The 24,316-nt window shown below is 34.4% G+C and overlaps 1 protein-coding gene and 1 long non-coding RNA gene across 2 annotated transcripts; both read left to right on the top strand.

The window, feature by feature from the left end:
• Positions 1-10,605: 10,605 nt before the first annotated feature.
• Positions 10,606-13,594, top strand: LOC115967588 (nicotinamidase 1-like). The gene is made up of 5 exons (XM_031086709.1): positions 10,606-10,858; positions 11,292-11,475; positions 12,536-12,669; positions 12,800-12,985; positions 13,333-13,594. The coding sequence occupies exons 1-5, from the start codon at positions 10,721-10,723 to the stop codon at positions 13,423-13,425; spliced, it is 735 nt and encodes a 244-aa protein (XP_030942569.1). The 5' UTR covers positions 10,606-10,720; the 3' UTR covers positions 13,426-13,594.
• Positions 13,595-20,448: 6,854 nt separating this feature from the next.
• LOC115967703 lies at positions 20,449-22,192 on the top strand. Its single transcript, XR_004086519.1, has 3 exons — positions 20,449-20,641; positions 21,233-21,288; positions 22,046-22,192. It is a non-coding gene; the product is annotated as an uncharacterized LOC115967703 (long non-coding RNA).
• Positions 22,193-24,316: the final 2,124 nt, after the last annotated feature.

Raw genomic sequence — 24,316 nt, 5'->3', positions numbered from 1 at the left:
AAGAGCATGGCACTGAAGGCCAAGAGTAGTGAGACAGATGAGTCTTCAGATGATGAAGATTTTAAGATGAAGTCCTACATCACCAGATAGTTCAAGAAGTTTATAAAGAATGCCAATGGAAAAGACTTCGATAAGGACTGTAAGCAATCCAGTTCTTCTCAATTTAAAATCCAAGATAAAGGGAAGAAGGATTCAAGGGATGGCAGTCAGTACACTGTTCCTGCAGGACCTAAGTGCTTTGGGTGTCAAGGCTTCGGTCACATGAAGCAAGAGTATCCTACATATCTCAAAAGCATTAGGAAGAGTAAGGCACTTGCTGCTACCTTGAGCGACACCGTGCCTAAGGATGATTCTGATAATGAGGATGACGGAATTTTGAATGCCTTCATTGCCACTGTTAATCCTACTGATGGGATTGTTGAAGATGTGGTTGAAGAAGAGGAATTGGTGGAATCCAAGTTTGAGAAAATGGATGATCAAGATGATATCCATACAGCCTATGAGAAATTATACAAGCTTTCTGAGAAACATGAGAAACTTTACAGGCTGACCACCAATAAGCTTAGTGATGTGAAACTTGATCGTGAAGAGCTGTTCACAAAGTTTGATGAGGCTAATCAGACTATTGGAGCACTGAGGTACGAGAACAATTTCTTGGTTGAGAAGACTAAGAAACTTAAAACGAAGCTGTTTCAAGTCAGAGCTCAATTGGAGAGGACTTCAAGTGCAAAGCTTGATGAGATGCTCAGTCTTCAGAAATCTACTTCTGATCGAACAGGTTTAGGGTATGGTTTCTCTTCCTTTAATACTGCTTCTACTAGTACTATTGTTAAGAAGCAGCATCTCTGTCATCATTGTGGAGTTGCCATTCATATTCGACCAAATTGCTATAAGTAGTTTACTACTCAACAGAGTAACGACATGATAGCATCTGGAAGCCAGAATCAACTTTAATCCTCTCTTGCTCCCCTTGGAGATCTTCTCAAAACCCTCATGTTCCTTTCAAACTTGAACGGTCTTAATTCTTCCTCCTCACCGCTGGTTCAAAAGTTTAATCAAATGAAAGGTTCTTCCAAGGTGTGGAGGGAAAAGGGCTCCAAGTGATTCTATCACTTTTCTCTCTATCTTTTCTTGTTTTTGTGTGTGCATTACTTGTGTGTTTTGCTTTCTAATTTTGAGTCAGTCTAGTTTTTATACTTTGCATTGATTAAATTGTTTTTGTTTGTTTTCAGTTTTGATTATTTTGTTTTTAATATAAAAATTAAAAAAAAATTGAAAAATCAGAAAAATACAAAAACAATGTGTGTTATGTATACATTAGTACTTGTGTACCTTTAATGACCATTGAAACAAATTTTTCTAAACTTTGTATTTCTTGTAACTTAGATGAGCATCTCTATGCACAACTACGCAAGTGAGCTTTGTGGCTCTTGTATATGATAAGTAAGATTAAGTTATCTCTTGTACTTAACACTCGTATCACTCTTTTTGACGGGAAGGACTAGAAAATCCTAAGAGAAAGGCATAAATAACCATCTCACCACTGTTGCCTACCAATCATAATATGACACATATATGCTCCGGCATAGCAAAAGTGCAGTGTCAATGACATTTGTGTGCCTCGACATAGCAAAATTGGAATGTCAAATGCTTACCATCATTAGGTATTTCTTTCTCTCTCTTATATGCCCATGCATGATTTGCCTAAATAAAATATGCAAAGAAAATGAAAAGCAAAAAGATCAAAATGCTTTAAATATGATTGCAAACGTGTATTCTAGAAGACGTGGGAGTTATAGGATGTATCTCGAAGGTGATAATCTCTATCAAACAGTTATGATTGTGTGTGAGTTAAAGTGATTTTCTCATATCTCAAATCGTCATAACATGTATATACTTATACAATCTTGCGATATTTTTCACACACAACACGCAATATTCTTTACTACTTTTGATACATGTGTAGGTACAATGTGATTTAGTCATCACAAGGTTTTACATGTGTTAATATATGCTCACTAAACTGTCTTGATTTGTTTTTGAAATATAAAATTGGTTAGACTTGTTTAGTGTGTGTGTGTGTGTGTGTGTGTGTTTTTGGGATCATTGTGCTTAAAATTTTTGTTGAGAGATGATTTTGAGAGTTTAAAATGTTGATTGGATCCTTGGTTGAGTTGCATGCTTGATTGCATGCATATCTGTGTTTTTCCCTTCTTGAAAAACAATTTTTTAAGTTATCTCAACACCTCCTCGACACCTGGCTATTTGTCGAGCTCTTAAGGTCTTTTCTTATCGCAATCTCGACAGATCCTCGACAACTGGTGGATCAAACGAGAAAGTTCCTAGATCCTCGATAGCTTCTCGACACCTGGTGGATCGATCAAGCCTCATCTCTTGTGTCTAATGTTTTTGTACCTTGACACTTGCTCGACACCTATATCTGTCTACGGCAAAATCCTTGACACCTATCTCGACACCTTGCTCGACACCTCATCTGTCAAGCTTTACTAAGGTTCTATTTATACTTCCTCGTGCAATCCGAACCTCATTTCTCTTGTTCTCTCTCTCGATACTTCTATCTTTTCACCTCCCAAACTTTTCTCACTCACTCTTAACCTCTTTCCCAAGGGATTCTCGAGCTTAATCAAGTTTTTCCTCACTTGGTATGTCTCTAATCCCCCATTTTCATGCATTTCATTATCTAAAACCTAAGTTTTTGGGGATTTTGAAAAATTTTGGGGTTTTTCAAAATTGATTAGCGTTTGTTGAAATTTTGGGCTGGGTTTTGCTTAAATGAGTTTAAAATCTCATGCATTGTATCATATTAGCATAATAACAGTATTATCATGCATTTTAGATGCGTGCAATTAATTGTGTGCTGGTAGGATTGGATTAGGCTGAGCCCATGATGCAATTTATTTGGCATATCACATGTTCATGCATTCCCCATGCATACGTACTTTCTTTTCATTATACTTGTTATATTTGAACTGCTTTAGAGCTTTTCTGATTGTCTTTCTTTCTCTCCCCCCCCCCTCCTTCTATTTACGTTAGTTGTGTCTATGGCACCTAAGCGTAAGTCAGCTCCGTCCCAGAACCCTTTGCGTTCTAGGACATCGTCTTTGTCTGATCCTACTCCTTCTCATATTCGGTTCCATGATGAGGATACCTGAAAGGACTTCTCAGAAAACTTTTCTTGACGAAGTGTTCATTCGGAACGCCGAGTCATTTTGGCAAACTTCACCGACACTGACCTTCCCACTATCATTCATAGTTGGGGATAGGAGTCACAGTGTGACGTCCCAGTCACTTGTTCGACCATGCTGATTCAGGAGTTTTACTCCAACATGCATGGTTTCGATTTTTCAGTACCTCTCTTTTCTACTCACGTTCGAGGTACGTGTATTGTAGTCACACCGCAGCTTATTGTGGATGTGCTTCATGTTCCGAGGGTAGAGCATCCTAACTACCCCGGTTGTGAGCGTCTGCGAACTGTGTCCAAAGACGAGATGATATCCGCTTTCTGTGAGCATCTCGCAGATTGGGGTGATCGTCAGTTCACACCATGTCGGCCTTTTGCTAAAGGTCCTAGATTCATGAACATGGTGATGACTTTTGTTTTGCACCCACTATCTCACTATAACTCTATCATAAAGCCTCGTGCTCAATTTTTGCTTTCTTTATTAGAGCACCTCACTATAGATTTTCCTTCACATTTCATTCTTTCTATCTTAGATGTGTATAGGGATACAGCTACCCGAGAAAAGCTCATTTTCCCTTCGGCTATCACGCAGATTCTATGCCATTTTTCTGTTCCATTTCCCTCTTCTAATCATTTTCATGTCATGTGTGCCATAGACTACGTTACTGTTAAACGTAGCAAGGCGCAGTTTCGATCTCGGTAGTCGGATTTAGCAACTCCTCCCTCTCGTTCTGCTCCGTCTCATTCTGTTCCATCCACATCCGCTCCCTCTTCTTCTTCGGGCAATGTGACTCTAGGAGACATCATGGCGCAGTTGCAGCGCATGGATGCTCGCCTTGATACACTCTTTACAGAGTTGTATCAGGTGAACGTTCGTGTTGAGGATGATGATGATGGTGATGACGATGATGCTTCGGACGATGATGATGGAGATGCTAGCTCTACCGATGAGATGTTTACTTGACACTCTTACCCTTTGTCACTCACGACAAAAAGGGGGAGTAGTTTTGGATATGAAAGTAGTCATTCTTAGGGAGAGAGTTAGTATAGGATATTTTGTTAGGGGGAGTGTTGATATATGAGGGATGTAGTGAGGATTACATGTATCTTTTTATTTTCTCTATTTTAGATACATTTGTTCTTGTACATGGGTCTTGTGACCATTTTGACATACATTGTACTTATCTTCTTTATATATGTTGATATATGTTTTTTTCACCTACCCTTACATGTGTTGTTTCTTTTCTCTCTTTATGCACATGCTTCTTATTACGTGTATGCAATCTATTATTTCAGTTTCACACAAAAATACCTTGATGAGTTTTATTTAAAGTGTTTCAGAAATACAGGTTGTCAAAGTCTACTTGCCATAAACTCTCTTCTTGCAAAGTTTTTCAAAAGTTTGTGTTAGGATAGATTTTATTGTATTCAATAAGTGAATATAAGTTGAGTGATTTATGACTTCTTTCATATGTTTATTTGTTTGTTATGATTTTGTCACGGATTGCCAAAGGGGGAGATTGTTAGGACATATGTGATTCACTTATTAGGAACATATGTCACTATTTTATGTAATTGGCTTATCCTTTGACAAAACGCACTTTACTTGTATTTAGATAGATCTAGGATGTGTTTAATACCTCAAGAAATTTTGTTTCATGATCAAGTGTTGAAGACATGCGAGTCTGTCCAAGATTCAAGTTGAAGAAGTGTTGTTCATTAAAACTCGACGGCTAGCTATCCATCGAGCTTAAGAAGCTGTTCCAACCCCGAGGCTTGACAACTGCTCGACAGCACCTCGACAGACAACTATCTATCGAGTTTTATGAAAAACAAAATTCTAATTCTGTTTTGACTCTAATCCATGATTATGTGTTTGAGCCTTCTTTTCTTCTAACTCTAGACATATAAAATGATTATTTTAAGGGCCATTAAAGGGTATGCAAGTTGCACAAGTATTGAGTAAAGTTTATTCAAGCAATTTGTAACCGGAGACAAAGTTTTGCCCTAGTTCATTATTCTTGTAAAGAAGTTGTTGTGTATGTGCATCGTAGGGTTTTGTGACCAAACATCTTCTTGATTTTCATTGTTGGGATGAACTGAAGAACTTTGCAGCCAACAGCCTACTCTAGTTGGTGATTGAAGTCGCGTATTGGGATCCGCGCATTAATTAGTCACATACTTGGGAGCCATGCATCGAAAAGGAAAATTGTCACTACAGAACAAGTCCAATTGGGTATTGAGATAAGGGTTCAATTGTAGGTTGGTATAAGCTACTGAGATTCATTTACTTGTAACCGCTTGTTATGATAATAGTGGAATTTCAGGAGTGATGACCTGAAAATCACCCGATAGAGTTTTTGCCGTTAGGTTTTCTCCATTCGTAAACAAATCACCATGTCATTTATTTTTCGCTGCATATTTTGTTATTCGGTGATTTGCATGTTAATTAACTTAACTAGTCAGAAACCCGTGCAACGCACGGGAACTTACCTATTTATAATAGACTAAAATAATTTTATAAAATTTTAAATTGATTATGAAACTATACTATTGCGTGAATTGCTCCTATCTTTTTGAGTTATAATTTGATAAATAAGTCAAATTTAGATATCGAAACAAAAATAACTAAAAAGTTCTGATGTTAAAATGTTCGAAAGGGGAAAAAAAATCAGAAAATTTATTGACACTGCCTAGAAATTATTGAAACAAAACAAAATATATATGACTACCAAATAGAGAAATATAAAAGAAAGATAGGTTACCTCTAAGAGAATAATCCATAATTATAACAGTTGAAATTTGCTAAACTGTTTCAAATATTGCAAAAAATTGAACCCAAAAATTTAGATGGTCAAACTTTCAAAAGACAATAAAAAAAATCAAAACATTCAGAACCTACAAATTATAAAAACAAAACAAAAAAAAAGTCATTATTGCGAGACAATTTCAGTAAGGATGGAAAGCTTTGTTTTTTTTATCCAATTCTTCCTAATTGATGAAAAATTTGGTTCAAACATTGTCGAACATTTTGAAGGTGCAAATAATATAGGTTTCCAACATAATCTTTAATTAATAAACAAAGAAGCATGACACCATAAGAGAAAACATAAGATAACATATAGTGCATATACCTTACTCCACAGCTGTGAGAAAATATCCATACAAAAGGAATTGAAAACTTGTACATACGTCTCCATAAGGTAAAGCTTAAGGTTATATAATCTAAAATAATATAGAATATAGCATCTTTGAACCACACAAAAAGTTAGCAAACTTACTACAATACTTGTAGTTATACTATATATTGTAAAGTACTACTCCATACAAAACAAAAGCAAAAAAAACTAATTCACAAAAAAAAGAAAAAGCAATAGCAAGCATACCAAAGAAATTGAAACTTAGGGTTTTCTCTCTTAGTGGAGACGGACAGAGGAGATTGCTTTAGGGTTTTCAAAGATTTTGTCTCTTATATATATATATATATATATATATATATAAAAGAGACTCCTGTTAGGACTCTCTCATTATTTAGTTTTAAAAATTAAAATTTTTTTAAATTAAAATGATGATGTGGAAAATTGTGGGAGTTTCAAAGGCTTCGGTTTTATATATATATATATATATATATAGATTAATTCACTTGGCAAAATTAATTAGTTAATTTATCACAAGGGGTCAATTTGTTTTTGGCCTATCAGAAATGCTATCAATAACATATAATAATATACAAAATAAAATTTTAAAATTATTTCTTTATTTTATAATTTAAAATTGACACTTTAATTTCTATACTTTGGATGTAATAAAAAAAGCTTGTAGTTTTTTTTTATTTTTTTATTTTTTTAAGATTATAATAATAGCAACATCTATTTTTAAAAAATAACACACTTGTTTTTTTAGGAACTTCAAGACAGGGTGGGGTCACTTTGACATTACTAATGAGATGAATTCTTCTTAATTAAAAAGGTTATATAAAAGTTACTAAATAAGGATTTTCGTTTTTCATGAAGCAATCACAAACCTTGAACTCCTATTGTTTTATGTATCGTCCTATATAGAAATATATTTCTATTTTAGAAGATTTTTCATTGCACATGCTCTAAGATGATCTCAAGGTTTTTTACCATTATATTTAAGTATTTAACCTCTTCTAGTGAAAATTTTAAGCATCTCAATCTTTTACAATAACACTGGTTGATGTTTCTATATAATACCTCGAAGAGTCGAAGTTCGTATGAAATTTTTTTTTATTCATAAAAATAACAGTGTTGATACCCGTTTTTTCATGAACTCTAGCCCAACAAGACAAGGCCCATAGACACCAAGGAGGTGGGAGCAAGAAGATTCAATGGGCCAACCTAAATGCCCAAAGAGGAAAGAGAATAAGTAAAGACTAAGCCCACACTTAGTCCAAAATAAAGTGTAAATAAGAGTAACTTACAACAGAATAAAACGGATGAGCCACCATCCCTTGAATGAGGAGCAAAATAAAAAAGGATAACCATTGGAAAGGGGATCTTCCAAGGAGAATAAAACTTGGGGTTTGTCATGACCCAAACACCAAGAGAAGAGAATAAATCCCAAAAGGGGTCTTCTGCAGAATGACCTGGGCACCTTAGAATAAATTGGGCCCACAGACCTTGAACTCAGTAGAAAACATCGAGCCTACAAAAGCCCGATTCCCTTTTGTACAAAATGTTAAGATCAAGCCCATGCCTCCAGCAAAGAGGTACGGTAATGGGAGTGGGTTCCATGACTGGTAAGGCTTAGAAGGAATGATTGAAATCAAGAATATACAGCTGGATATATATTGCTAAATAAGTGATAAGTACTGTAGAGAGGGCTTATACATAGAGGCCAATTGACCTAGTAGTAAAGTACAAGTGTGTCATGTTAAGCAACAAGCAAACAAACCAGTATATGTATTACTCAATATGTTAAGGATGTTTTTAATTTTGTAACTTGGATAGAGGAAAATTATAGTATGATCGAGCCCTTATGGGCTCAAGATGTATTAAATTTCTCTTCTTCTTGATGAAAGTTACATATTTCTTATAAATAAATAATAATAAAAAATTCTAATGTTTGTATAATATATGTGTAGCATTGTAGTAGAAGTCAATAGAATAGATAGTCATCATAGTATAATGATTGTGCAATGGGTCCAAGAATGGGCTTGGGTCTAAATGCCAACACTACTAAATTTTGCAGATTACTTTCAAGCATCCAAATCGCTCAAGTTCAAATTCTAGAAGGCAGCATGTGATTTTAAAAGTGATATCAACATTGTCATTTTTTCATTGTTGTCATCACCATTACCATCATGCCATCACCCACTGTCATCAACACCACCATAATTCTCATGTCATAGCCACCACCAACATGACCATACCATCCATACCACCACCATCCTCTGGCATTATCATAATTGTAACAATTATAATACTCTAATTTCTTAATTTTTAAATACACTCATTAAGTAATAAAATTTTATTCCAATAAATTAGAAGATTCATAAGATTTTATTAAATTCTTCTCTGAGTGCATTTGGAGAATATCAATATAAATAGATAGGAAGCAACTTAATTTCCATATGAAACAGGGTGCGTGCTTGGAATTCTACGTACGTAGTTATATATGGAGCTGCAAAAGCATGCTCCCTTGTTTGAGACTGAGAGGCCCTGGACCGTAGCAGTGGACACTTGAATAAGGTTGAAGCACTACACAGTGAAAGCAGCCTCCTAGCCCTAGGATATATCTTCAACCACCAGAATGTGGCAAAGAATCCCGGCCCGCAAGCATGGATTTTAGACAAGGAAGACAGTCTAGGTTTCGACTCAATCATGCTGATGAAACCCAACTCAGAAAAGCATATTGGGTAAGAATATCCATGTTAAACCTGGTTTTTACTGGTTAATAATTAGAGTGGGTGGATAAACCAGCCCAGTTTTGGACTGTTAATTTGGATGGACATGTATACTTTTTTGCCTCTTATCTACATATGAAAACAATAAAGTTTACAGTTTTTGATCTTTGATGGCTGATGTTATTCTCATCCAACTAAAGTTGAGTGTTAAGTTGGATTCACATGGGGATGATGAAGATCTACTTGGACGCATGTGCACATTTCTATATGTTCTTTGGACTTTTCTACCAAAATGACAAAGAAAATCAAATAAGTTTTCCAAATTTGGATTTTAGTGAGTGGAAAATAAAATGAGGGTCCAGATAATGCAACCCCACTTTCTAAATAAATATGCGCATGTACATAGACATGGCAAAATAGTCAGGTCGGGTCAATCTGGTTGTAGGTCAAACAGGGGTCATTTTAAGCGGGTTAAAATGGGTTCAGGTCAATCATGTTACGGGTCAGGTCGGGTTTACCCGTATTTTCACATGAAATTTTTTTTTTATAAAGAAAAAATCATGTATTTGCTATTTGAAAAGTCATGCAACAAATTACTTAATATAGAATGCATTACTTTGAATTCACCACTTATATAAAAAATGAACTTAGTTAAACTTATTAATACTTATTCAATAATTTTAAAATTATACAAATCCTAATATTGCTATTTAAAACAAAATAACACAAAGATAAATAAAACAAATACACAAGTTTTATTTCTACACAATATCAACATCCCAAAATATAAAACAAAATTACAAATGACTTATTGGATAACTCATTTGACAAAGAATAAAAACATATAAGAAATTTACAATCTTGAAAATTAATTTTATAATTTCTAATTGGCATTCTATTTCAACTTGAGATAAACATTAAAGTTTGATTGTTTACTTATTTATATATGGTCTTTTTTATGAATATCATATCATTGTTAAGCAACATGCACTCTAAGAAATATCATAATTTATTTTGAAAAGCCGTTATTTTATACATAAATTGTTAAAAATTAGGTCTAAGCATTCATAATTTATGCTAATTTGATACTTTGCCTTCACTATTTTCACACTTGTGAATATTTCTCACACATATCTACAATTTTAAATCTATGTTTTTAACTCTATTGTAACAAAATTATCTTAGCATGTACTTTTTTATTTAATATCTAAAAATCTTTACTTATTATAGAATGCTCAACTATTCATCTTCAATTAATTTGCATGTAATTATGTAAATATCTCAATTGTTTCCTTAAAACTCACAACAAACAATTAAACTAATATTGTCTTTATTTTATTTTATTTTTTTCACCAAAAAAAGAGTTTTAAAAAATGGTTTGGATTCGAGTTGAGTTGCGGGTCGGGTCGGATCGGGTTGACCCTTAAAAACCTTGGTCAGGTCATAAATCAACCCGTTTTTGCATTGGGTAAAAAAAAATTCAGATTTAGGTCAGGATTTTGTTGGGACCGGGTCAGAAAATTCTAACCCGTTTTTGCCATGTCTGTTGTACAGTGGTGTTAGTCTCACTAACCCATTGTGTATTGCAATTTATCTCTGTTTGGTTGATTTATATCTCTGCGAAGTGAATTAAGTAACTAGAACTTAAAATGGTATCTCCAACAGTTGAGCTTTTGAAGAGTGAGATTCCTCTTGAACAGGAATCGGTGGTTTTACCCCAAGATGTGACTGGTCTTGTACTTGTGGACATCAGTAATGGTTTCTGCACAGTTGGTGCTGGAAATCTGGTAAGCTAGCTTTAAATGGCTTTCTTTTGTTGTACATCTTTTTGTTTTGAGTTGGATGAGATAATTTTTTTTCTTTTCATTTTGCTCAAGCTGTTTCGCTAACGGCAACTTTTTTTTTCCCCTTTTACTTCATAAAGTCATATCAATTAAGGAAGCAACATAAAGTATAATTTCGAATAAAGAAAAATAAGTCAAAATAATAACTAGTCTGTTGAAGATCAATACCTTCAAAATCTTTAGACAAAAAATTTGTTGTTGTGAAGTCATGGATTTTGTAGTTTAAAAAAAAATCCAAAAGGATCTATATCACCTTTAGGTATATCATGGATCCTGGTTAGAACTTGTCTTGGGTTTGACTTTTGGCAAGATTGTATTTAACAAGAGCCGTAGAATTGGAATTTTAATAAGTGTGAAACATGTTGTGTGTTTTCAGGCACCAAGAGAGCCCAATAGTCAGATTTCAGAAATGATCAAGGAATCAGAAAAGCTGGCCAGATTGTTCTGTGAGAAGAAAAGGCCTATTATTGGATTTCTTGATTCTCATCATCCTGATAAGCCTGAGGAACCATATCCTCCTCATTGCATTGCTGGCACCGATGAGGCAAATTTGGTTCCTGGTATATAATCCTGTTTTCTCTTGTCTAATGCCTTTGTACAGTGTCTTTCCATGCCTATTTGTTCATATCCAAGCACATGGTTACACACACACACACAAACATGGCAAATTAATCTTTGCAGTTGAATGATTACTATGTTATTTATGGTGTCCAAAGCAGTTGTCTGTTTCTCTGTATATTTGGGTTTGCATAGAAGAGCAAATTTTTTTTATCAACGATGAATGATATGCATATAATTTATCACTGAGATCAGACTATGCTTGTTAGAAAAGGTAATTCAAAATTTCCTATAAACCTGACCCAACATTAATAGTGGTATAATATGTTTTTTTAGTTACTAAAAGAGGGAAACGCAGAAGCAGACTTCAAGTGTCTCCAACCAGAAATAAGGTGTAGGATTGTAAAACTTGGAGTCAAGAAGAAACAATAAACATGAAATAAGCTTTTGGCATTAGCCCTCTCCAAAATTTGCAACATATGGCATATGCTATGGTTTAAGGAGCAAAACCTGGCTATTTCCCTGCCTAATTTTGGGGAAAATATTGTATATGATGAGTGTTTGTCGTTTATTTCATCTTTTGATTGAACATGAACTGCATTTACAATTTGGATTTAGGATCACACTTAGTGGAGTTCTGAAGAAGTGAAGACTGTTTAATTAAGAATTAGAAGGTGTAGTTCTGTTTTAGCTTACAGCTTATGGTTAAGGTGGCAAGTTAGCTTTCACAATAAACTAATTTTATTGTTATGGCATGTCTTGAATTCTCTGTTTGTATTGTCTATACATGCTTTGCCAATTGCCATAGCCTATAGGTGGTATAACTTGAGGATGAAGAAGAAAAATTCTTCCTTTGCCCCCAAGCAAATCATTAGATTGTATAATCATCTCCATGTTGGCAGATTTTCTGGCAGTGTTTCACTCATAGATTAAATCAAAGGCCTAACCATATATGAGATGTGTACTTGTGTGACTGTTATGTGTTTAAGTATTTAATATGCCAAGCTTCAAACCCTCCCAACTTTTCTCTCTCTCATGTTACTTTCTTCCACTAAAGTGCAGCTCTGAGATGGTTAGAGAATGAGCCTAATGTAACAATCAGGCGCAAAGAATGCTTTGATGGATACTTGGGTTCAACTGAGGATGATGGTTCAAATGTTTTTGTGGATTGGGTGAAGAAGAATCAGATCAAAGGCGTAAGTATTTTAAATATTTGCTGGAGCTTGTCTAGCCTTATGTTATTTTCCTTGGTTAATTATGAGCTGTTAGTGCATTTTATCTTCCTAATTTTTTGGTTTTTATAAGCATGATTTCTTTTTGGTGTAGATATTGGTTGTAGGGATATGCACAGATATCTGTGTTCTGGACTTCGTTTGCTCTACATTATCTGCAAGAAACCTTGGTTTTCTCACCCCTCTTAAGGATGTAGTGGTGTATTCCCATGGATGCGCTACATTTGATGTTCCTATCCAAGTTGCCAAAAATACCAAAGGAGCTTTAGTTCATCCCCAGGTAAATAGGATTACATTAACCTTCCTCATACACTGCCTTCTCATAGATCAAACAGGGAATTTGAAATATACAAACTTTGGTACTTTAAAAAGGACTCGTTATGAATCTAAAACCTGTTTGTAAATGGAATTCATAGGAACTTTACCAAGGAAAAAGAAGACCTTAACGTCACAATATTTCTGCCAAATTTTGTAACATCTATATTTGCCAAATCCCCAAGCTATGGACATGATTCAGAAAACTAGCTATATTTAATTGTATATGTGCTAGCCTCACTATATTTAATACAAAATGAGTGAATGAACGAATAGAAGCCACTCTCAAAGGTATTCTTGTGTTACTTGCAGGAGTTTATGCATCATGTCGGCCTATACATGGCTAAACAAAGGGGAGCAAAAATAGCAAGTGAAGTGTCATTTGATGCACCAAAGAAGCTATGAGCTAGCTAGGATGCAACATTACTAATATAGAACTTGTGTTAATGGAGTACTTTGTTAAAAGGATTTGTATCTTCTGTTCTGAATAAAGTTGTGCAGGTATAGGAATGGAGCTTGACATAAAGAAAGTTGTGTTGGAGTGTGGAGATATGAAAAAAAAATTTATAATAAATATATATATATATTGATTATAAATATAAAAGCAGAGACTTCATGTGGGAGTGCATGAGCTCCTATCATGTGACACTCTAATATTACATTTAGCCTTTTAACCTTTTCTCATTAAGTTGCTTTTACTGTTACCTAAAAATCACGTTAACTTCTTTTTACTATTATCTAAAAGATGGGTTATTGTTGAAAATTAAACCAAACCTTATGAAAAGTTCAAGCCCACTTATTCCCTAACATATTTTGACCTAAGCATAATCATTTTCCATGTGTAGATGAAAGCCCAAACCCTAACATACTTACTATTATCTAAAAGATGGGTTGTTGTTGAAAATTAAACCAAGTCTTATGAAAAGCCCAAGCCCACTTATTCCCTTACATATTTTGACCTAAGTATGATCATTTTCTATGTGTAGATGAAAGCCCAAACCCTAACCCACTTACAGACTCTCTTTCTCCTCTCACATGTGTAGATGAAACTTGAAAGCCAAGACCCTGACTCATTTAGAAGCTCTCTTCCTCCATACAAGCTTCCCTTCAGACTATACACTCTCTTCAACTTCTTTACAAACAACAATTTGTAGTTTGGATTCACTAATCCTATCTAACCAAACCAATGTTCCTACTGATTTTTCAAGTCTTAATTCAACCATTTTATGTAAAGAAATGGAGATGTATGGTCAAGGAAGATATACAATCACTCTAAAAAATAAAAATAAAAAGGAAATGTACAGTCTGATCTCAATAGTACCACAACTCTATTTTCTCTTCCTCTTCCAAAACTTCTCTCTCTCTCTCTCTCTCTCTCTCTCTCTCTCTCTCTCATATATCTTGAGTGCTATATTAGGATTCTCCAAATTGAAGATAATATTCATCTTACCAATGGACTACACATTGGAAGGATTGTCTACTAAGATAACAAATGCTTCTCTTGCTGTGTTACAAGAGTAATTCTTAGGTAGCTAAAGGCCTTGTAACTGAATTGGCACCTCCCTATATACAAAGTGCTTAGGAGTCTAACGGGGAAAGGATTCGAATTGCAGGATTAGCAGCATATTGTAATTATTTTCTCAACAAAAATAAATAAATAAATAAAGAGTAATTCTTAGGTATTCCCGAAGCATAGTAAATAGTGCTTCCTTATCTTACATTTTTGGTAGAATCTACTCATTATATTCATGGTGGGGTCCATTATGAATGTGAGAGGAGGGAGAACCATTTTACTATACTCTAAGAATACCTAAGAATTTTCCATGTTAAAGAAAAATTCAAATGCTATGTGATATGGCATAGTCACCAATAGTCATATTGCATTCAACTATATTCATATTAAATTTTGAGTCGTCTATGATGCTATGGTACTAGATATGAAAACCAATTTGTTAACGACTTTTGGTATGCTCCTACAACTGATTCAGAAATTCACAACAAATTGAAACAAACTATTTGTGTGCCTTCGCATTGCAGGTTTTTTTAAAAAAAAAAAAAATACAAATGCATGAAAGTGGTAGGTCCATCATAAGCGTAACGATGATCATAAGTTCAGATATTGACAAACAATTGAGATACTAAGGTAATAGATTCTAATAGCATAGAAACTAGAGAGAACTACAGAAGCATTTAGTTAGTTGCACACCAAATTTTTTTTTTTTTTTTTTAAGTCTTCATGTAGTATTTATTTCAATTTGAGACCAATATAATTTAATTATACTTTTTATGCAAAACTTGAGACCAACATACTTTTAGACAAAGTTTTCCCGTGCATCACACGAGTTCCCGACTAGTATATATAATAATGGAAACCTTGTAATAAATTTTGTAAAGCTCCTATTGCATCACGTCATCAACATTATTTTTTTTTAACTTTGTGCAACCTTTCATCTCCTTTGACCGTTGTCTTCTTATTTTAACATTTCATCTTCTCCAATCATTATTTTCTTAAATTTTCCATTTTATACACTTTATACATTTATAAATTTTTATATTTATATCTTTTTAAATTCTACCATTTTACCTTGTTCAACCTTTCATCTCCTTCAACCCTTCCTCTTCTATTTTATTTTTCATATAAATATCTTAAACTTCCTTTCCACCTCTCTTACATACTCCTTCCAAGTTCTATGCAAAAAAAAAAAAAAAAAAAAAAAAGGTCAATACTCTCTATTTTTTCAATTTTGTTTATCTTTTGGTGAATTTTTTTTTAATTGTTTCTACAACTTTTTTCCTCCACTAATGGTTCTTTTTGTTATTGTTAATTTAATTGTCAAATAGATTTTTTTTTTAACAAATATGTTATGGCTTAAGCATTTAGGCGTTTTCTTGTTTCAATTCCTGATCACATGTTCTTTCTTTATATCACTTAGATTTGATTTGAGTTTGGTATAATAATTAGTTGTTGTGGAAGTGAGAATTTGATTTTTATTTTTTTTTAATAATCTGTTTAAATGTTGAATTATGAGACTTTGCTAGGTTTTATTTATATCCCTTTGGATGTAGAATTTGTAGTTTGTATAGAGAAAATACTCACAATAGTTGTTTTTAAAGTACTCTATAGTGGCACCTACTCAGGTAAAAAAAAAAAAAAAAAAAAGGTTAATTAAGAAAATAATCAAATAAGTGACATATTTAAGATTTTGCAATTGGATTTTTTTTTTTTAAATAATGATGTGTATAGAAGCTTAATTATGAGATTTTGCTAATTTTTTTTATTTGATAATCTTTTTGAGTGTGGAAATTTGCAGTTTCTGTGGTAAAAGTAATCTTAATAGGTTATTAAAAGCAAGTTATTTTCTTAATTGGTGCACTTAATCACTATTAAGCAAAAAATCTTAATATGACATTTTGCGCTTTTTTCGCAAAGCGTATTCGTATGGGTATATTTTTGAATTTGGAAGATATTTATGAATGTATAATGTACGGGGCAGGGTCCCAGGCTCATTGCTCCTTGGGCCCTAGCCTTGTGGTACTGTACATTGGGCCTTGGGCCCTGACCTTGTGGTACAGTACATGACCCTGTCCCCGTTGCACCTATGGCCTTGATTCGGACACACTATAAGGCCCAATCTGAACCCAAAAACCACAATGAGTTCATCCTATATTGAACTTGTCAAAAGCAAACCCTTGCTAATCAACTTTAACTTGGTCGGGAGCGCGAGTGCTTGGGGGTAGCCAAGTTCTCAGCAGCCTGATATTGCCTTAGGGTTTATCGCTGTCAAGCGGACTTTTAGAGGCTGGAATCAATTCCAATGCCATTACCACTGTTTCGATCAAAGCGCATTTTCATCAGGAATAATTAGATTGGACCCCATCCACATGAGTGAGCTGAGGGAATAATCATGACGCCTCCACCAACATGAAGCTATAAAAAGGAGAAGAGAATAAGAAGGTAGGGGGTTAGCAATCTTGATAGGAAAAGAAAAAAGGAAGAAAAGAGAGAGAGAAAGTAAACAACCGAAACCCGGGAGTGAGTAACACAAAGAGGAGAGTAAGGGTATTCATTGGGATTAAGGGAAGCCATATTGTGATTTGAGGTGGAACTGCCCATAGTAGGAGAAATTATAAGATCCACATAGTGGACAAGTGATGTGGTTCACCATTCCACTAAAAAACTTCCACTTGTTTAAAATTGTTAGTTAGAAATTTTTTTAAAATAGAAATTAATTACTGACTCAACAATTTTAAACAAGTGGAAATTTTTTAGTGGAATGGTGAACAAGTGACATGGTCCACCAGATGACTCTATAATTTCTCTCATAGTAGGAAATACTAGGCTCACTATACAAGTAGATTGTGAGCCCAATTCTAAACCTGATCCACATAGCAAAATTTGGGTACGCACATATAAAAAAAAGAAATGTATTTGGTAAGAAATGTCATGGTCATACTTTTCTATACTTAAATAAGGTATCAAACTATAATATTAAATGATAATGTACTGGATTGGGATTAAAAATTAACATTAAAATAGATGATTACAAGTTGAAGTTTTGAAAGGTGGGAAAGTTTTACTTTTCTCTTTCCTTTCTAACTATTGTAATTGGAAAACAAATTGGTCCTACAAAGGATTCAATTGGTACCTTATTTGAACCACCAATGTTCCTTGATGACCAAGCAAAATTATTGATCTTCCAGTGTTTTGAAGCAAATATTTCGCAAGCATTACTGATCATAGCAGTGTACAAATATTTCCTTTATAGTGAAGAAATGATTGAAAGCAAACAATTGATTCAAAATGTTGCTACAACTACAAGTGGTGATATAAACGCCACATACATTTATGGGAATAGATCACATTTTGCATGTCTTGGATGACAAACATGGCAAACATAGAATTATGACTTGCCAAAAAACCCTTTGATGACAAACATGGCACTCCTATCTGAATCAAAATTCATCAAAATTAATCTCTTTAAAATAAAATCACACATGGATGGTAGTGCTTGCTTTGAAAAACTTGGTTCTCAAGATTCAAGAGTTCTTCTCAATCCCAACTCTTGATTTCAAGAAAATCAAGAAAGCGGAAATTAAATCAATTAGGTAGGGCCATAGGAGAGCTTTTGTGTTGATGATTTAAAAAAAAAAAAAAAAAAAAATCTAATTAGACGTTGATGAATATGAATCTAGTAATATTTGCTCTCTCTTCACGTAGAGCTCTTTGTATTTCTTTTTCTTTTTAAAAAAATAAATAAATAAACAGAGCTCTTTGTATTAAATAGGTAACTATACAAAATACAATACGTTTTCATAAAGCCATGTACAGCAAAGAATTTGAAATTAAATAGATATAAAATTCATCAAATGGAAATTATCATTATATATCTGTGTTGATAAAAGAATAAGCTTAATTAATATTAATATTATCTTTATCTTCAACGTTGAGGTTGAGGTTAATTTGAGCTTGAACTCTGCATTGTAACTGTATAAAACATCAATACTCATTTGCTCCTCTCATCCCTGTATAAAACCTAACTCCTCTTCTCTAGTTCCCACTTTCCCTGCTTCCTAAGTGTTAGAAATATTGAATGAATGTATTGTATCTCTCTCAAATAATAAAATATACATGAGTACCTTTATATAGGAGGCTGAGTGTGTAGTACAAGTAAACAAGGTAGGCCTAAAGCCCACAACCTATTACACATTCACAACCCCTCTCAAACTTAATGTGGGTGTGAGATCAACTTAAGGTTGTCAACCAAAGTAAGAAGGCGTCCCTTAGGATGTGACTTGGTAAAGATATCTACAAGTTGATCTTTAGAGAAGACCAAGAACAGCTTGAGAGCACCATAAACAAAATGATAACAGATAGAATGACAATCAATCTCAACGTGTTTAATCCGTTCATGAAAGACATCATTGTGAGCAATATGAATGGCACTCTGGTTGTCACAATAAAGAGAAGTAGCAGAGGATGTGGATACACCTAAGTCCTTAAGAAGCCATCATAGCCAAAGGAGCTCAGATGTGGTATCAGTAAGGACACAATATTCTACTTCAATACTAGAGCAAACCACAAGGGTTTGTTTCTTGCTTCACCAAGAAATCAAATAAGAACCAAGAAGAAAGCAATAGCCAGTGGTGGACTTGCAATCAGTGGGATCTCCTGCCCAATCAACATCAAAGAATGCATGGAGAACAAAAGGAGACTAAGTAGAGCAGAAAAGGCAATGGAAGAGAGTGCCCTTCAGGTATCAAAGAATGCGTAAAACAACAGCATAATGAGTCAATCATGGAGCAGACAGATACTGGCTCACCTAGTGAACAACATAGGAAATGTCTGGATGAATGACAGTGAGATAAACTAAGTTGTCAACCAAGCATTTGTAAAGAGAGGAATTAGACAATGGTTTCCCCCCGAGGGAGTCAGATGCGCATTAAGTTCAACTAGAGTGTCAACAATCTTGCTATCAATGAGTCCAACTCAAGACAAAAGTTCAGAAGTATACTTGGCTTGATTAATATAAAGTCTATCTGTAGAATGAGTGATTTCAAGACCCAAGAAGTAGCTGAGATATCCAATATCTTTCATTTCAAACTGCTAACTGAGCCTTGAGTTCTTGAATGCCACTAAAGTCATCACCAGTTATGATCATATCATCCACATATTGGAAAAACAAAATAGTGTCTTTGTTAGTGCAACGAAAAAATAAGGCAGAATCATAATGATTGGCAATGTAACCTAAGTGAGAGATGGTAAAGCTGAACTTGGTAAACCAAGTTCGTGGAGCTTGTTTAAGGCCATAAAATGCACGTCGAAGGTGACAAACCTTATTTGGTTCAATAGAGAGACCAGGAGGAGGTTGTATATAAACTTCTTCACTTAAATTCCCATTAAGGAAGGCATTTTTAACATCCATCTGAAAAATGTCCCATTTAATGGCAGCGACAACAGCTAAGAGGGCACGAACAAATGAGATTCGAGTAACCAGAGTAAAGGTCTCTTCATAATCAATCTCATACTCCTGTGTAAAACCTTTTACAACAAGATGAGTTTTATATCGCCCAATGGATCCATCAGAGCGAGTCTTGATCTTGTAGATCGACTTACAACCAATCACAGATTTCCTAGGGGGGAGTGTAACACCCGCCTCACTTAAATTTAATTTTATTGCTTCTAAAGTGAAATTGATGAATTATTTAATTTATTGTGAAGGTGATATTATTTTATATTATGATATCTACAAAGAAAATAAATAAAAGATGTAACGTGAGAGTTATTTTGTGGATTATTCATATTAAACTTCTAGTCTCCTTATCAATTAAGGACAAGGATAAGAGACTAAAACCTAATTGGATTAGGAGTTTAAATGTTATTGGAATTCTTTAGAGTTCTGGCCCATCTAAACAACCTTAATATGAGTTTAGTGGGAATTGAAGTCTTGGGAGGCTTATTTAAGCTTTTAGTGGGTTTTATATTTGAGCCCAAGTGAAAATAATTTTAACGTGTTAGTAGGTTAGGGTTTCCTGCTGAAAGATAGAGAGAGAGAGAGAGAGAGAGAGAGAGACGGCAAAGTTACAAGAAACAAATCCTGCATCCGTATGGTCGTGTGGTCAGGTATACCTCTCTCTCAAACCCTCATGGAAATAACCTAGTTGCTAGAGCTTACGTATGGTAGTGGGGCTGGACTTTTGAATCTTGTAATCTATATTGTGGTCAAGTTCTAAACTTTTATCAATGCATGCTTCAGGTCGCTAAGTCCTACGGGTAGGAATTAATTGGTGAATCTATTGTGTTCTTGCTATGGCTTACGGGTAGGATAGATCTTTGAATATTATATATATATATATATATATATATATGTTAGATAAACTTTCTAACACTCAGTACATACTATAGCTTCTATGTCCTACGGGTAGAATTTTCTGTGGATGATATATATTATTTTGGGTTAATATGATCTACAAGCATGTGATCATTTGGAAGCCAACTTGTACTGGGAGAATTTAATAATATAGAGATTTACATATTCGGCTCATTAGAATTGTTTACTAGGTATTGATTTTGGAGTACTTGATAAAGCAATTGAGTACTAGATTAGCTATAATTTCAGAATAAGTAGTGAGATACGAATTTAAAGAGTGAAATTTATATTTTGTTGCTGCCTTAGTGTATCCATTCTTATTGAGTCGTCTTGTGTTTATTTAGGTTCTAATTGATATTGTTTCAGACCATTGAGTTGAAGCTTGGTTTAACAACTAGAGGTAAGTGGACTTCAGAACATGACGTCTCTCAAGGCGTGTATATTTATATATATTTTTGGTAAAAATATATTTATATATATACATAATTGCAAAAGTGAAGTTTTCAAAAACTCATACCATTATCAATACTTTGTACACATACTTGAATCTTATTATTTCTTGAGTATTACCTTGAAACTGTATATGTTATGAATGACTCAAAACTATATTTTTGAGAAAGTATTTGTTATATGATATATGATTGGTATTGACAATATTGTAATAACGTAAGAATGTTTTCGAATAGTCAGTTAGACAGTCTGCAACCTTTGCCAACACAGGGTTAAGTGTTGGCCTTCGGCCGATGTAGTGTTATTGTGGTGTGGTGTAGTGTTATCGTTTGCTCTTTGGAGCCAGTATTGCCTCTTTGAGGTTAGTGTTATTATTCCCTATGGGAATCACCCACCGAGTGTTTAGCAGCTTATGTCTTTGTCTGGCAAATGTTTAATGTTTTCCACATCAAACTATTGTTTTATTGTTAATGGCTGTTACAAGTGGAAAAATTGTTTATTACTATATTAAATTGTTTCTACCTATCTAGTGTATTTTGGCCAATTAAAGTGGTTACTATTTTATTTATTGGTTACAGTATTATAGTAAAGGTTTTGTAAAGACTATATTTTGTTAAAGATACTAATGTTTTGTTTTGAAAGACATCCTCATGTTATGTAGTCTCTTATTGGGCTTCTAGCTCACCCCCCTTTCTCCACCCTTTCAGATTAGAGCAGTGGAATACCTTTTGGTGGTAGATCATTGGAGACATAGATTGAAGACTTCTTTTGGAGCTATGTTAGTTGAGGGATTGTTTTAGTATATTTTCTTAGGATAGTAATCTTGGCATTTGTGGAACTCTTTGAGATTGTATTTGGAGACTTTATTGTTAAAGTTTTGTTTTATGGATTTCATAGGAAAGATTTTGATTATTTGAAGTATATTTGTGGATATTTAATTACGCTATGTTCCATTATATTATTGTTGAGTATTTCTAAGACAGGTTGTGCATCTAAATCCTTGGTATGGGTTTGGGGTGTTACAGGGAGAGTCACCAAATCTGAAGTTTGATTTTTAGATAATGCATCAAGTTCCTTTTTCATTATAAGCTACCATAAAAGGTCAATGGAGGCCTCACAATAGGTGTGAGGTTCGTGCAGTGTAACAAGGGCAGTGTAATAATGATAGTCAAGTAAATGTGTAGAAATGGATCTTACCCGAGTAGAGTGACGAGGTGGAATATCTTGTGCAAGATCTTCAGGTGGAGCAGGAGTAGGGGACCCAAGCTCAAGGTTGGGTGGCTCGTCTTCAACCTGTTCATTAGAGGGTGATCTAGGAGAGGTATAAAAAATATTTGGTGGTTGGACAGAGAAGTCTATAGGAGGATCAAGAGCAACTATAGAAAGAATATGTGGCTCATTTGGAAAAAAATCTAAGACAAAGGAGGTCAATAGGGAGGCATGAACGTGAGAGAGCTCTACAAAGGAGCGATGTTCCCAAAAGACAACATTGCGGGAGATACGAAGACGATGAGAGACAGGATCATAACACCAATATCGCTCTTGAGTTTCACCATAGTCAAGAAAACAACAAAGTCTAGACTGAGGCTCAAGTTTCTTATGCTCATACGGCTGAAGAAGAACGAAACAGGCAGAATCAAAGGAACAAAGGTGGTGATAATCTGGAGGTGACTCAAAAAGGCGCTCATATGGAGTTTGATTTTGGATGATAAGACTGGGAATATGATTAATGACATGAACAACATGAAAAGTAGTTTCACCCCAAAAAGGAGCAGAAACTTTGGCAGAGAGAAGGAGAGCACGAACAGTGTCAAGAATATGACGAAGTTTTCATTCGACTCTACCATTTTGCTGAGAGGTACCTGGACAAGTTAGTTGATTCATAGTGCCATAGGAATGTAAAATAGCTTGGAAAGCATATTGAGTGTATTCAAAAGCATTATCAGATCGAAAATTTTTTATTTGTTTGGAAAATTGAGTTTCAATCATTTTTGCAAAATTAAAATATACTTGCAAAAATTCATAATGATATTTCATATGAAAAATCCAACTATAGCGAGAATAATCATCAAAAAAGACAACAAAATATTGAGATCCACCAATACTAGAGACAGAGGAAGGTTCCTAGACATCAAAATAAATTAGGTCAAAGATATTAGTGGATATTGATTCACTAGTATTGAAAGGCAAGGCTGGTTGTTTTCCTAACTAACACGAAACACAATCAAAATTTTCCGAGGGCATTGATCCTAACAAACCTCTAGAAGCAAAGTGTTGTATTCAAAGGAAGATGAGTGACCAAGTTGGGCATGCCAAAGTGCAAGGGAAGGAATAAAAGAAATTGTAGCAGTTGCAGCAGCAACAAAATCCAAAGCAACAAGTGGAAGTTGAAGGTTGTCCACGGGAAACATACAGCCAATTCTAAGACTGGTCCCAAGCTCTTGTCTCGTCCTCGTATCCTGCACAATACACCAAAATAATCAAAGGTAATGCAATAACCCAACTCAACTAATTGTCCCACAGAAAATAAATTGTAAGAAAGATTAGGAACATTAAAGACCCCAGGAACCGAGAGGTTGGAGGTCGAGAGAGAACCTATATTATGACCAAACATTGTGGAACCATTAGTTGTGCGAATATTAAGAGGGTGTGGTGCAGGTTCAAGTTGAGAAAATAAGAATGAGTGAGGTATCTTGTGGTTACAATAAGCAGAATCCATAAGCTAAGAGGAAGGAGACATACCATATGAAACTGAAAGAGAAGAGGAATAAAATGCATTACCAACCATATGAATGGTATTAGCGATGATGTTTTGTAGGTCGACTGTGAAAATGGAGATAATAGATCCAGAAGACTTGGACTTTGCAGATACGGGAGCCATTGGTTGGATACTCTTAGTTTTAGCAATAGTAGCAGCAAAAATGGAAATAGTTGATTTGTTGCGTTGATAGCAAGTCTCAATATTATGGCCAAGACAT

Source organism: Quercus lobata, chromosome 11 (assembly GCF_001633185.2).
Source record: "Quercus lobata isolate SW786 chromosome 11, ValleyOak3.0 Primary Assembly, whole genome shotgun sequence".
Lineage (NCBI taxonomy): Eukaryota > Viridiplantae > Streptophyta > Magnoliopsida > Fagales > Fagaceae > Quercus > Quercus lobata.
The sequence above is the reverse complement of the archived record's forward strand: the minus strand, read 5'-3'. Positions and strand labels throughout refer to the sequence as shown.

Bases quoted from the DNA above. Each gene is read 5' to 3' on its own strand.
- LOC115967588 (XM_031086709.1), top strand. From the start codon at position 10,721: ATGGTATCTCCAACAGTTGAGCTTTTGAAGAGTGAGATTCCTCTTGAA. The intron at 11,476-12,535 runs GTATATAATCCT...ACTAAAGTGCAG, and splicing joins TGAGGCAAATTTGGTTCCTG to CTCTGAGATGGTTAGAGAAT. The intron at 12,986-13,332 runs GTAAATAGGATT...TGTTACTTGCAG, and splicing joins GAGCTTTAGTTCATCCCCAG to GAGTTTATGCATCATGTCGG.